The sequence below is a fragment of the Ambystoma mexicanum genome, chromosome 9 (genome assembly GCF_040938575.1).
Source record: "Ambystoma mexicanum isolate Mex_15411 chromosome 9, UKY_AmexF1_1, whole genome shotgun sequence".
Classification (NCBI taxonomy): Eukaryota; Metazoa; Chordata; class Amphibia; order Caudata; family Ambystomatidae; genus Ambystoma; species Ambystoma mexicanum.
The window spans coordinates 940,830,171-940,845,585 of record NC_090931.1 but is presented as its reverse complement, the minus strand read 5'-3'; the positions used below and the strand labels follow the sequence as shown (position 1 = coordinate 940,845,585).

The 15,415-nt window shown below is 45.1% G+C and overlaps 1 protein-coding gene across 5 annotated transcripts in view; it reads left to right on the top strand.

The window, feature by feature from the left end:
* The window catches only part of MTX2 (metaxin 2), a 969,974-nt gene that overhangs the window by 915,373 nt on the left and 39,186 nt on the right, over positions 1-15,415 (top strand). For 3 of the 5 annotated variants that reach the window (XM_069616118.1, XM_069616119.1, XM_069616120.1), the window contains one exon: positions 1,574-1,650. The exons of the other annotated variants lie outside the window; for them this stretch is intronic. In XM_069616118.1, the coding sequence (XP_069472219.1) occupies positions 1,574-1,650 (77 nt within the window). The remainder of the gene's footprint in view (positions 1-1,573; positions 1,651-15,415) is intronic. 5 annotated transcript variants of the gene reach the window in all.

The window sequence follows — 15,415 nt, the reverse complement described above, 5'->3', positions numbered from 1 at the left end:
CCTGAGGGACTTGCAGACTAGTGAATATGTTTTATCTAAACAAGCACTGAGGCACAAAGTCCTTAACGTTTTGTGCCCTTGCATTATGAATCTTTCAATGGACTTTATGGAAATATATCTCATTACAAACAACCTAGCTCGCAGGAACAGCCGACATTTTGCAGGATGTCCCATTCCAACCACGAGTGGGGAGCTACATCTGGAGGTTCTGGGAGAGGTTATCTTCAAGATAGCAGTTCTTCAAGTTGACCTCGTCACAATAGTTGAACAAGAAATGCCAATGGTTTGCCTCCTAAAAAGCAATCGCTGGGGGATGTGCTGTCGATCCCTCTGGACATGTGTCAGCATATCTTAGACTCATTTGTAAAGTCCTGCAAAAGGTGAATATTTCAGTAGTTATTAGATTCTCCTGATCACTTCCCAATGGCTGAAGAGACAGTGGTTTTCTAGCCTCTTGTATATGGCATCTCGACCCCCTCTCCTTCTCCTGTCCCTACTGGATCTCCTTCTCCAGCAAGGTGTGGGGGCAGGATTTCTGGCACCCCTCCCCTCAATCATATACATGTCTGTGACCAGGCCTGATTTACATATGGTCTTTCCCCTTTCTGTAATGGCTTGGCAGACTGAAGAATGATTGTCTGGAAGGTTACCCAGAAATATGCCAGAGTTAAGATTAATTCTAAACTTTCCAGCCATCGCCTCCTTTGTGCGATATATTCCAACACAGCAGATATAGAGGGGTGAGCAAGAAGTGGGTGCATGTTCTTCGTATTGGATCAGATGCTAATTTTTGTAGCACATACAAAATATTCTTAGACTAACCCATAATCCCTGGTTCATCAGGCAAACCTGGACTTCAAATTTGGCAGATCATTATTTCTATTGCTGTTCTCTTAAAGAGTGACTAGAGCACTGATGTCATGGCTCGGTAGCCCCTGAGAGCACTCAGCCTGGCGGTCTCCCGCGTAATGTTGTTTTACTTCCCCGTTCAGGATCTCCTTGTCTTTTTGTACCATTCTCTTTGGTAGACGGTAAGATTACTTTGTGGAAATGCATTTGCATTGGCCTGACTGTATCATAAACAACTCAGCCGACCAAAGAAGAAATTTGGCTCTGGATAGTGGGAAGAGTTGCAAGTGCAATGTTAAGTGTGTGTGTGTGTGTTGTATTACAGCTGAATTACCTGCTAGGCCTCTTTGAAAGGATTACATTTCTCTGATATATATCATACATTCAAAGTACTTGTACATTCCAAAGTATTAAAACTGCAGTGTTAAAAATAATCATTTTGCATTTAAAAATTGGACAAATATTTTCCATTTATAATCGAATGAATTGTTTACAAAAAAAGTAAATACAACCGATCATCACCAGGTGGTTTAGCTACCCCTGTCAGTTATGGTGTTGATTTTTGGATTTAATTTGATTTATGTTTTATTCATTATAGTTGCAATTTTCTATACAAGATTTCTCAGAGGCTAAATAAAGCAGAACATGCATGTAAGCTCCAGTATTCAGAGCTATCTGGAAAATTAATCCCTGCTCTCTCTCTCTTCTCTGTATTTTACATTAGGTTTATGACGATGTTGATCAGTGCTGCCAGGCTCTGTCCCACAGGCTAGGAACACAGCCATATTTCTTCAGTAAGCAGTAAGTCCTCTTGTTGATCGTTTTGCTTCCATTTTGAGCAGGACTTACTGGCCTTCTCTAATTGTATTATCTTGAACTCCGAAAAAAGAGCAGATAAATAGAACACGATTGAGGTCCTGTAATTTGTCTTGTAAAATAATGATCCTCTACCTGTAGATTCAAGGGAAGTGTGCTTTCCAATTGTGGCGCTTGTTCCTTTTAGATAACATTTGTAATACAACTGTTTCTGGTTACATTCTCTCTGTGAAGACAATGTGATTGCCCTCTGCACGATAGTTCTCCAGCATGGGCTCTGGCATGGATTCACATGCTCATGAATATTCCCTGTCGTCATGCTGGGAATCCTCTGTAAAAGAAATAACAGTTTCACTTCAGCTTTAAAACTGTATTTATTCTGTAAACCAATCACTGCCCTCTGGGTCATACTGCCCCCATCCAATGACAGTCCTCTCCCTAAGCTCCACCTCTGGTGGCCATCTTCAGATTTTTACTGCACGCTTCAGTGTTGGGAGTCCTCTTGTTGCTCTACTAGCTAATTTTCATATTTATAGTGTTTTTCGACAAATCTTGAATAGTTTTTGACCGATCTTTGTCTCATCGTTCGACTGGAGGCCGACTACCGGCAGCGGGACCGCAAGCTCTGCGCAAAGTGTGGAGTGAGGAATGTGTATGTTAAAGATTGAAACCACACTTGTCTGTATTGCCTGCATGCGGACCATGATGAGGGATGCAAGGTCTATCAGGGATTTTAAAAAAAGACAAAGAAAGATAGCTACAGCAGGCTGGAGGCCTGGTTGAAATATGGTAAGGCCTCTGACTCTGCTTCAGGGCATGGTCATAGTTCCCCCCAGGACCGGTCCCAGGAATAAACTCCCTCAGAAAAGAGGTTGAGGTCTTTTGAGGATACCCCGCCTCCAGGGGTCCAAAAGAAGCCCAGGCTGCACGACGTTTATCGCACTGGGTTTGCCGCAGCTGCGGGTCCCAGCGTGGGAAGTTGCCATCACCAGCGACTTATATGGCGAGCCTACTGGTGAGGGGTGCTCCCTCTAAGAGAACGTCCTTGATTCAGTCCATACTCTACTTACCATTGGCAGATAAGGCATCGAAGGAAAAATCGAAAGATGGTCCTTTGCTGCCCCCATCAGCGACGCCATCATCATCATCATCGCCGGCTCCGCCGGCCAGAACGACTTTTTCAGTGGTGTCCGCGACCACATTGATGGGGGTGGGGGAGCTGGACACAACAGTGGTTTCCACGGTCACGGCGACAGATACTCCTCGAGTGTCGCTGCCCACAAGGCACGAGGCGGCTGCTGTGCTGTGCTGCCTGCGAAGGCCCCTGGAATGGGTAAAGCTCTGCTCACTGCTCAGCCCCAGAAGTCTCCGGAAAGGGGAAGGGGTAAGCTCATACCGACCTCAAAATGGTTATTGGCCGGCTGGCTGGCCCAGAGAAGATGGTGCAGATTTATACCAGCTTGGACAAGGGCGAGGATGATCTGCCCAAAGATTGTTATTCGGACCACGAAGGGGGTCATGGACCAGACTCCCGATGGAGGAGCCTGGTTGACCGTCTCGCCGAAGAAGACACATCAGTCCTGAACCCCCACCACTCGTTCCTTTCACGCCTCAACCGAGGGACATGTCCTTGGACATATTGACAATGCTGCACACGCTGGTCTCGGAAATCCAGCAGAGACTGCCTTGCGCACCAGGCCCTGCACCGCCTAGGAGCCCTCCAATATTACAGCCCGGTAGTGCACCAAGGTGCAAGTGCAAGGCAAAGGACCTACCAGGACCAAGGCGTCAACAGACACCTCCGACTCCACCCCCACCCCAGGATTTAACACCGCGTGGGGATCCGGCAATGCACATGGGCACGGACACGGCGGCTATGGCCACCAATACCGATGAGGCAGACGACTTTGTACTAGCAGGCGGGAAGCTGTAGGGCGCGGATGAACCCCACAGGGCCGCTCCACTGGATGAGGTCAGCTCAATTCACGCTATGATGTCCAGGGCCTCGGAGCTGTTTCATCTGGAAACGGAGGAGGCTAAAAAGCAAGGTTTCCTTTACCAAAGGCGTTGGTCCATGTGCTGGTCTTGTCGAACCACAGGGGAAATACGATGACAACTGATCTGTGGACCATCCTACTACAAGAAAGTCAAAAAGAAGAACCCCCAGAAGAAAATATACAGTAGGGAAGTCCATTTGAGCCAAGTCACTTTCACATTTCAGGTGAAAGTTTTTTTTCCAAACCCACAATAACTAGACACAGTCTCCTCCACAAGTGCAGGCAATAGCCTCACAAGCTATCACAGGAAACAAACATGAGCCCGAGCACTCGTAGCGTACTTGAAAAAAAACGCTTTTATTACATGAATTGCATCAATACACAAAGAAAAAGAGGTGACTAAGTCGCTCTTTACGGACCAGGAAAGCAGCACTCACCCAGCAGGGTTAAAAAACTTCACCAGTTCTGCACACAACTTCAGGCTAGAATCAGTTAAAGATGTTCGTTCGCTTCCTGACACATTAATTATGTTGGCGAGACTCCACTTCCAATTCTAAAAGTCATGTGATCGCATTGTAACAGACCGAAATAAAGTCCACTATAGGCGGCCATGTTGATACTTTTTCAGAATGTGAAGAAGCTTAACCATGGCACAGTACCACGCGTATGTAAACTATAACTAGCAGAATTAATTGCACCATTAAGTGATATTACCCTGAATCAGAGGTTTTGTCTGGCCAACAAATACAATTTAATCTAGAAATTACGGAAACATTAAACGCAAGTGCATATTATCAATTAAAGTGTAGTTGCTAATGCACGGTACAATACCAAGCAAAAGCAACTGATACCCCAGAAGGGAGAGTGCGCGGCTACAGCAGTAGCAAGAACCATCATGATATTCATGTGTTATGGCATTTTTTTCTATGCATTTACTAGCATGTCACTTGACCTATTGATGGTGTTTCTTGCTGCTGCTGAAGCCGCGCACTCAAGTTTAAAAGGTAGTGGTAGCAGGGGATGTGGAGGAGCAGTGTTACGTGTGGGGAACTGGTATGTTTTGAGGCTCTTTTTGAAAGTGGTGATTAGGATGTGAAGTGGTACATTGTTTGTGCTCTGGGTTCCCACTGTGTAAATGCTTGTTTTTGTGTACATGTTAGCTTGCATAGGTGAATATGGAGAAGATGCTTGCTCGCTTGTCTGATGTTTGTGTGGGTGATGCATTTTCTGTCCCTTGCGGGGGGGTGGGTGTGCTCTTGGGAAGTCCATTGAGGAGATCAATTCCATAGCTCGGTTTGGACAGAACCAGTGCTTGGACGGCAGTGCTTAAGTAGTCGGGTGGGGGAGGTGTATTGATCTTTCATACGAGGTGTAGTTGTACGTTGTATGTTTTGGTGACAGCTGCTATCTGTTGTGAAGGAAAGGGTGGGGGTCAATGCGGAAGAAAAGGGATCTGACCGGTGTGGCGGGGTATATGGGTGGCTTGTCTGTGACAAATTCTTTAAGCCGGAGGGTGATGTTGGGTTTGTGCCTGGGGGCCGATGAGTAGGTATTCTGTTTTTGAAGGGTTAAGCTTGAGGAAGTGGGTGGTCATCCAGGTGGTTATTGGTGGAGAGAGAGCTTTTTCAGGATGTGGAGTTGTGAAGGGGATGAGATTTGGAAGTATATTTGTGTTTTATCTGTGTATTCGTGGAAATGTACATTGCATTTGGTAGCGTAAGACCCACAAAATCAATAATAAAAAATAACCCAAATGATTTCAAAATGTGCACGGGAGCAACAAAAAACTAAATGCACCAAAAGCCGGGAACAATCAAAAATATTATTCATCTAACAATACAAAATGGTGGTGTTTTATAGTAGAAAGTAGAGTGACATCCAAACCATTGTTTCAGAATACTTTGAAAATACTCTTAGCCAATTGGTCTTTCAGGATTGCTCCATAGGGGAATCTGTATAATACCTAGCCTTTTTGGCATATCCTATCCCTCATGACCTTTTTAGCTACCTCATAATAATGACTACATGGTGGTACCATTTTAGTTTCTCAGACTTATGATTGGATAATCAACATTTTGTTATTTTTCATATAATCCTTGGCGTTTAATTGGTCTAGCTCCTTTGGCCTTTCTGGGGTGGGCCGCTTCGTTCATTGTTGACCTATGAAATTGTGAGGTGAGACCATTGTGGCAACAATTGTATTTTTCGCATTCTATTCTCGTGAGAATTAAACCTTGGCACCATCTTACCGTTCTCGCCTTTCAAGCTGTGTTAACCGGCGGCATACTATTGCGACTTCTGATTGGAAAAATGTAACTTCTTCCCTTCCTTTTCCATGGTTTATATGCATGACCTCATGTGATATGCTCCTAGGCCCTTTGCTCTGGGACCGTGCACCTGTCAGGATTGTGTGTTTTACCTCTGTATGGACATGTGGTCTGGTGGCTAAAATAAATTCTGTCATTTATTGATGTGTCCTAAGCGATGTACAACCTCTATTACATCTTCTGTGGTGAGCTATGGATGTTGAACCTTTCTTGGTCTTGTGTACTGAGAGTTTACGTTATCCATTGTATGTGTCTCCACTCCTGGGAAAATGTTTTCCTTCAGGTGGCGATGTGCTGCTTCTGTTTGAATGACTCTGTCCTGTGCATGTCTCTGCATGTAGTCTTCCCACCAACGCTGTGACCTTGTGTTTGTTAGTTTTAAGAACATCGTCAGAATCTTTACTAGTTATATGTTTCAGTTGCTGAATGTGTGGGACCGGATTGAGTATTCTCATTCGTAGTCAATCCCTACACTGCATTCTAACGCTTCCCCTCACGAAACCTGCTTCTGGTAGCAACATCTAATTAAGTCATGTTCCCTTGTTTTGTGCCTGGTAAAGATGTGCACTTCCTTCTTCTAACCAATTGCTGTGTGACTTTACACTATGCTCAAGGATGCTGACCTTGCCAGCACATTCCTCACGCGTGGACTTGAACTGAGTACCTGTTTGCCGTGTAAAACTATCTTTGATGTTTTGAGGCTTGCTATTCAAATGGCCAATGCGTTGTATTCAAGGCCTACTAAGTTTTAGATACATATGAACTTCCCTGCCTTACTCAGCCACTGATGTTTTCCTCCTACCAGTGTCTGTGCTCTTGACATCATCAGGGAGGCAGTCATCATTGTGGTCATAGTTTGCGCAACAGGGGTCGCGAAGTTAAAGTGGCTTTAGCTGAATTTCCAGGGTTTTGTTGCATTAAGTTCTCACCTTGATGTCCCTGCAACTGAAGTTTTTTCCTTGAATTGCAAAGGTTTTGTTACAATGTATTGGTCACCTTAACGTCCCTGCAACTAAAGTTTTTTCCTTGGAAAAAAAAATAATATATATATATATAATATACATTATTGTGTCTTGTGTCTTCGCTGACGTGTGTATGTGTTCGGTAAGGGCTAACCTCTGTCTCTGTTATTCTGTCATTGTTGTTCCTTACATGGCTTAAGGCCTACCTATAAATGTACCTTTCGAAGGAATTGTGTCCTCCAACGTATTCCTTATCTTTGATAATACGTTTCCAGCTTGCTGGCCTCGGAAATTTTTTCTGTAGAGGGCCCTGCGCGTCGACGTCCGCCGAGTCGATGTCCCCCGATGGCCACCGTGCCTATAAATAGCCACGCACTGCGTCCGTTGCTCAGTTCCGTTTTTCCGTGCTTCGTGGGGCCTCGGAACATCGTTGCTCAGTTCAGTATAACCCTATATCTACTCGAATAAATACCTACTTGTTCTCAATGGCATCTTCATCGGAACCGACGACGCCGCGATCCGGTTTCAAGAAATGTCGAGACTGCGGTAACAAAATGTCGATAACGGATCCACACAGGATCTGCTTGTGGTGCTTGGGAGCCGAGCACCATTGTTCGGAGTGTGAGGAAGGCATGTCCATGACGGCGAAAGCCTTGAAGGAGCGCAAGGGGAAGCTCGAGAGAGGTAAGTCCGTCAAAACCTCCTCGAAGGTTTCTTCGGCTCAGTCGAGGCATTCATCTCCTCGCCGTCGAAAAAATTCCCATTCTAGATCTCGAAGTAGCTCCCACCATTCGTCGAGATCAAGACACTCAAAAAAGAGATGTCGATGATCCCCTTCCTCGTCGTCTTCTGTTTCCCCTGAAAGGGTCTCCTGTCCCACAAAACACAGCTCTCAGGCTGAGTGGGAGGAATTCAGAAAGAAAATGTTAAGCGTCTTCGAGAAAGAGCCCTCGACCCCCTCGAAGACAGCTGAGGGTGATACCCCGGGTGAAAAACCCAAAAAATCAATACGCTGCGAGTCGCAGCACCCAGCGAAACATTCCACCCGAGAGCACCACGAGCCATCAGGTAAGAAGGCACCGCCATCGACGCCGTTGTCGAAGGGTTCCTCGACGCATCGGTCGATTGACTCGACGCCATCGTCGACGCCGACATCGACGCTGATGAAGGAGAAGACCAAGGCTACTCCACAGCCAACAGTGATTCCAAGGGCCTCTGGCACGACGCCGAGACCGTTGTCGATGTCCTCGAATAGGATCCCGATCCTCTCGAGTTCTTCGAGACCTCTTCCAGTTTTCTCGACGCCGTTCTCGGCGACTTCGACGCCTGTCACATCGGCGTCGACAACATCAACGTTTTCTCACCCAATAATGACGGGTTTGGCTCCTTCTGCCTTAGAGATGGGTTTTACACCATTTCCGAGGTCAGAGTACCCTGGACTATCTTCAATTTATGAAGAGGGGGAAGATTCTGACCAGGAACCATTTGGGTTACAGAGGACCACACTGCCTATTTCAGAGGATTTCACCTCTGAGGAAAGAAGGTTGAAGGACCTACAGGAGTCGCTACATGAGGCAAGTGGGCTGGACACTTCCCCAGAAGTGGAATTTGTTAAGCCAGACCCAGGGGAACATGCCGAAACACCCTATAGAACCCTTATGGCAAGAATTATTGAATTTATGGGTTGGTCTGCGCCTTCGCCTGTTTTTCAACAGGATGACCTAACAGACATATTAGACAAAGGTCCACAGGAGGACCCTGTGGTCCCCTTCCATGCAGCCTTACAAAGGAAAGGAAAGAAGCTGCTTTTCTCACACAGCCACACCCAAGAATCCCCGCTTTTTATGCCTTACCTAAGGTTCACAAGGGTATCTCCCCAATTCCCGGGAGACCCATTGTATCAGGAATACTATCGATTTTGGAACCTCTGTCACAATATGTGGACTGGTTTCTGCGGGATGACATACCGAAGATCACCTCGTATGTCAAGGATTCCACGGCAATGCTTGTCCTTATTGACAACTTGCCTTTCAACAGCACCAACCAGTGGCTAGTAACTATGGATGTGGAATCCTTGTATACAAGTATACCTCAATTGGAGACTACTGAAATGGTTAGACGGCATCTTTCACAGAAAGGCGACCTCAGGAGGGGCCATGTTGAATTCATTACGGCCCTCACAGAAATAGCATTAACCAAAAATGTCTTCCTCTGTAATGAGCAATTCTATCAAAAAATTTCTGGAACAGCAATGGGGGCTACATTTGCCCCCAGTTTGGCGAATCTTTATGTAGATCACTTCGAGAAAGAAATCATCTACCCCGCCACCAATCCATTTTTGAATAACATCAAAGTGTGGCGGAGGTATATTGATGATATTTTTATCATCTTTGAGGGTGACGAGACGACACTACACGAGTTCCATCAATGGATTAATGAACAAAACCCCTTCTTGAAGTTCACTTTGGACTGTAGCAAAACGGAGACACACTTTTTGGACCTCCATGTGGTAGCAGAAGATGGCGGTTTAATCTCCAAGGTCTACAAAAAATCTACTCACCGTAATGCACTATTAAATTATGGAAGTTACCACCCACATGCTTTACGGGACAATTTGCCATTTGGGCAATTTTTACGCTATAGGCGGACCTGTACGAGAGTTGCCGATTACCAACAACAATCGGGAGAGCTAAAATCACAACTCCTACGGAGAGGATATTCCAAGAAAATCGTCAAAGATACCCAAAAACAGGCAAGGAATATACCACGGACTACTACCCTACAACAACACGGAAAACCCACCGAAGGGACATCTATTGTGGCAGTTTTAAGCTACTCCCCAATTTTCATCACTTTGAAAAGAGAAATTAAGAGGTTGTGGCCTATTCTTAACACCGGTAAACTGGAATTGACACTGCCCACTTTTGCGATAAAACGGAGAAGGAACATCCGGGACAGTCTGGTCCACACCCTGACAAACCCCAAGCGTGGTGCAAATGTCAATAGTCTCTGGAATATACCCACTGCAGTGGGACATACCCCATGTGGGAGGTGCAGTATGTGCAAACAGATGACAAGAAGTGTATCTATTGACATAGGGTGGAAGACACCGTGGATGCAGAGGCACCTAACAAATTGCAACAGTCGAGGCGTCATTTATTTGATTAGCTGCCCGTGCAATTTGAAATACATTGGGATGACAACTCGCCCAATTAAAACACGCCTAATCGAACATAAGTCCTGCATAAGGACCGGAAAAATCACTGCACCACTTGTGTTCCACTTCAATGCAGAACATCACACAGAGGATGACTTCAAATGGACAATCCTCGAGAAAGTATGGCCACCCCGTAGAGAAGGCAATTTCCATGACATACTTCTAAAGAAGGAACAACAGTGGATTTTCCGCTTGAATACAGTCCGATGTGGGCTAAATGAAGAAATTCAGTGGAACACATTGGCCTTGATGAAGTAGATCGAATACAAGGATCATTCTCCAATTTTAGGCATCCACTTTCACTCACCTTGCCTCTCCCCCTCCTTCCTTCCTTTGTATATGGTCCCCTTTTTGCACTTGATGTGTCTCTACACGCTCAGCAAAAATTTGGGGGCCATACAATTGCCGCCAAAACAGAATTTTGGGCATCCACTTTTCATTCACTTTGTCTTTTTTCTCTCCCCCCCCCCTTCCTTTCCTTGTATATGGTCCCATTTTTTAGATTTGTTTCTACACGCTTAGCAAAAATTAGGGGGCCATACAATTGTCGCCCTAACAGAAAAATTCTTCCCAAAAAATCTTCCAATTATGGTAGCGGTTGCAAGCCACAATTCGAACAATATGTGTAGGGAGAATTAATGTGTCTCATATTGTTTGTGATGTCCGTTACTTCAGGACAGCATGGTTGCCATTATGTCCATGCGAGAAATTCAATGATAAATGGCTGTTCCCTTATGCGCTATTTAACTACTTAAATATGGCCGCGGGAACATGCACTGTTGCCCAACTTAAAATGGCTGCCGGGACATGTGACCCCGTTGTGGATTTCTATTGGCCGTTGGTAAGACCATCCTCCGCTGTCATTGGATGTACAAGACGCAGAGGATTCAACCAGCGTCTACCGCGAGGAACGCCACCAGCGTCTACCGCGAGGAACGTCCCGTTACAAACGAAACAGAAGAAGTTACGTAGGGGAAACGAGGAAATAACAAGTAAGAACGATCGGTACATGCGAATCAGACTATGTGCATGTTTTTGTTATAGAGTAAATGGAAACGGGTTCCCAGCCCCCGTACTAATCCCTTTAGAAATATACAATCAGACTGTTGCAATGGGAGCGGTTTGATAAGTTAGTTCGAACAAGTTCACGTAATGGGGTCCACCCGGGCACACGCAAATTTGAATAGGTGCATGTTTATGCAGGATTCCTTCAAAAGCATTACGAACAAAATTGCGAGATCACAAGAAGCTCACTTCATCAAAGGGAGATTGGTGAGCGGCGAGGTAAATAGGTTTACAAACGTGGGGAGAACATATCCTTGGACAAGGTGATGTGGTACCTTGGGAACACACAAACAGATAATATAATAACATACATTTTCTTATGTTGCAGACTAAGTACCACCTTAGGCGCCCCAGCTTGACCATTTGAAAGTGGCAACACTGCTGAAATTGATTGTGCCTCTCCTCTGTATATACAAACAGACGGACAGGTATGATCTTGTCAATTTGAGACATGATGTCATGCACTTAATGATGATGGGGTCTTTTTTAATGTCACAAGTTGACTTGTTTAGTACATCGGAAAGTAAAATTATTCCACTCTACAGATGAGAGTAGGTAAGAAATGCCACACGCTTTTTCCCATATATGAGAGAAGTCATTCTGACGTTCTCCCATTTTATTCACAGAATATGTCGCAATCCTGCCCCTGAGGGGCTTGCTGATTGGGTCAAAAGAAGCAATAATGGGTCCTGAAGAATATGATACACGCAAGACATCATTGAAACCGGTCGACCAGACATATAGATGTCACCCCATTTAGAGTGACACAAGTGGACTTATGCATTTTTAGACAAAAATTGTTTGAATTAATGTTACAGAATTTGTTTTCTTTTATAGATGTGTCATGTATTCTCGCACAGGGGAATGGTCTATGCACCCCTCAAAAAAAGAGCTCAGTATTGAGTGCATGTTGTGACGAGAACTTGTGCGACACTTATACCCCTGAAAAATGTTTTAGAAATTACTCCTAGATGAACCAGACACACCTCACGGAGGGCAATTAAATTGTCAGATTCTCTGACGCAGAGTCCCACGTGACCTGCCTGTTTCATCCAAGGGTGCAGTCGGGAAATGGTTTTCCCGTAACTGCTTTGGTTTTAACTGTTTGGGCTAACTACCCATAGCTGTATGAAATTTGTATGTATAAAATGTATTGTGGAATATTATTGTGGACATTTTTCCATTGCTTGATATAGGGCGAGAACAGTCCCCATGTATTCCCTGGCTGCAGTCTGCGCATCAGCGCTTCCTAGGGTCAGAAACATCATGCAGGGTTAGAATAGTGTGCCCTATGTAGGGAAAGAGTTAGGGTTGCATTAATAGCACAATAAAATAAACAGCTTCGGTGAAGCTTTTGTGCCTTACTCTGTTTTGTATGTTACAGTGTATTTCTGATAACAGAAAGGACGCATACCCGTCGTTAGAGGTAATGTGCATTTGAGTAAAATCCCTGTGTGTTAGTTGACCGTGTTCGTTTCAGCCAGCATACTTCGGACTCCCAATAAGTACTCTAAAAACCGCTTCTCCTTATCTGGGTGCATTTGGAATGCTCTACTTTATCTCTATTAATTCTCCCTTCAGCACACCATGAATTAATATTGCTTTTTAGACCATGGGAGTGGTCTGACCCCTCCCGAGGTCTATGAGGCAATTAGCATATATTGGTAATAACAATACATGTTTTGGTGGTGCAGTAAAAATATTACTTTAACAGTAAGTAAATAGGTAAACTCAATAAGTAAATTAAATATTGTTTTATTTTGTAGTTTTTAAATAACAAGGTTGTCTTCATAAGAAGTATTTTCATTGCAAACTTAATTAAATTGGAATGTTTTTAACATGAGCCTGCATTAGGAGTCGTGTCAAAGTAAACGGTATAAGAAGATGAAAGCATAGTCCCACATCTTCGCTTTTTCTTTGGTGTGTTCAATTGGATGTTTCTGCAAACAAAAGCCCCTCCCCACCAGAAAGGAATTATCTTGTTGAAAGAAACCTTGATTGGAAATTACATTGTAGGTTCCTCCTGGTCTGCTTTTGAAGTCTGAATGTTCAAAATGCAGTCAATACCAGTAGTTATTGGCTGCACTCTGAACATTCTGATTGGCTGAGAGGACGTCAATAACGATCTCCATGTGTTAATAACTTTTAAATTGCTTTCATTAAAAGGTTAACCACGTTTTCTTTATGTAGCTATGGCCTTGACATAACACAAATATGACTTTGAAAGGCTATCGTTCTCCCACAGATTACTCATCTTGATAGATAGCTATCCAGCATCAGCTGCTCCAAAACTTCTTCGACAAGGAGCGTAGTGCGCCTCGGTATCATCGTCGATGACTCCCTCGTATACGGACATGCCATTCCTCAACAAGGAACGTGACTTCAGCCGCCATATAAAAGGATACACTACACCCCCACACCGCAGTTACTTTTTTCTGCGCACTTGGCACGCTTTATCGGAAAACACGCTTAAACTCGTAATTCAGAAATATGTGATCATTCGTCAGTATGTTGGGTCCTAAGTCATGCAGGTTTAAATGCAGCAAGGACAACAAAATGTCCCACATGGACCCACAGACTTTCTGTGTGTGATGCCTTGATGTCGGACACGATACGGAGCAATGTGGTTCTTGCTTAGCGATGAAGCCGAAGGTGTTAAAGGAACTCTCATCGGACTGCCTTTCGAAATACCCGACTATATCATTCTTATGTTTCTTGAAACACGATACTGAAGCACCTACTCCCAAGAAACAGTGAGAGGGACGTCGCCACAAGGAGTCCCAAAAACATTTGCACTCCTGTGGCGAATCTCACCACTGCTCATCATCGTCGCACAAAAAGAAATGCAGACGTGATTCCGACTCATAGGACGAAAGCGGTAAGTTGTGCCTTGTAAAGGATGCATCTAGGGAGGAGTGGGGGGACTTTAATACCCACATTATCAAGGTTTTCAAAAAAGCCTTGCGTGGTATGCCTTCGGTCTCGATGCCGCAGGTGTAAACGGCACCACCTGCGCCCGGTCCGTCCAGCCACAAGGTAGCCAAAGAGGGTTGAACTCCTCAAGTGAGACCCCTAAGGAGAAACCTCATACTGCGCCAAAATCATTGTCAGCACCCTCAGGCCAAGAAGCCCCACGACCAGCAGAGGGCACTGCAAGAGCAAAGGCTCACACCAGACACTCAATCCGTGTTCTTCGACTCGATGCAGTCGATGTTTGATGAGGACAGCGAGCCAATACCATTTGGGTTTGAGTCGATGTGGGGTGCAGCCTTGGATCCATTGCCAGATTTTTGGGCAGACCAGGCTGGGTTGTTGCAACTGGCGGAGGGATTCCATGATTCTAGTGGTCTGGACACACATCTCCGGATGTGGAATTGCAGCAAGCATACGCACTCAAATGCCCAATATGGCAAGGCGGTCGTGAAGGTTGTCATGGTCTTGGGGCTCAGCGCTCTATCGAAGCCCCTATTGCAATACCACCTCACTGATGTTCCTTAACATCTCTGTGGTGGCCCAGTTTTTGAAGGGCATGGTTAATTCTATCCCTCCTTTGCCTTTTGTGATCCCAATTTAGGATCTGAACTTGGTTCTCACCTTTCTGATGGTGTCTTTGTTTGAGCCTTTGCATTCAGCTCCCATCAGACTCATCACATTGAGGACTGCTCTTTTTGGTGGCAATCGCGTCCACTAAAAGGGTCAGTGAATTGCAGGCATGCCCCATAAAAAGGCCCTTGCCTGACATTTTTAAAGAGAGTCTCCCTGAAAGTGTGCCCTATGTTCTTTCCCAAAAGTGGTGTCAGAATTTCATCTAGGCCAGAGAATTGACCTACCAGTTTACGCCTTCCATCCCATCCTTCAAAGGACAAAGAGAGGCTACACAGATTGGATGCCAAGAGGGTGCTGAGTTTTTACCTGTCAGAACGAGTTCTTTCAGAAAGGATGACCGATTTGTTGCTTTTTCACTATCCAGGTTGGGGCAAGCAGTTACTAAGCAAACTCTCTCAGTGGATGGTGCTATGTATTTCTGAATGCTACCAGGCCGCAGCTAACACGGTTCCAGCAGGGCTTAGGGCCCACTCTACCACAGGAATTGCTGCCTCCTCAGCTCTTCAGAGAGTGCCAGTTAGAGACAGTTGTCGCGCAGCGACATGGTCTTCCCTGCTCACCTTTGCCAAGCATTAC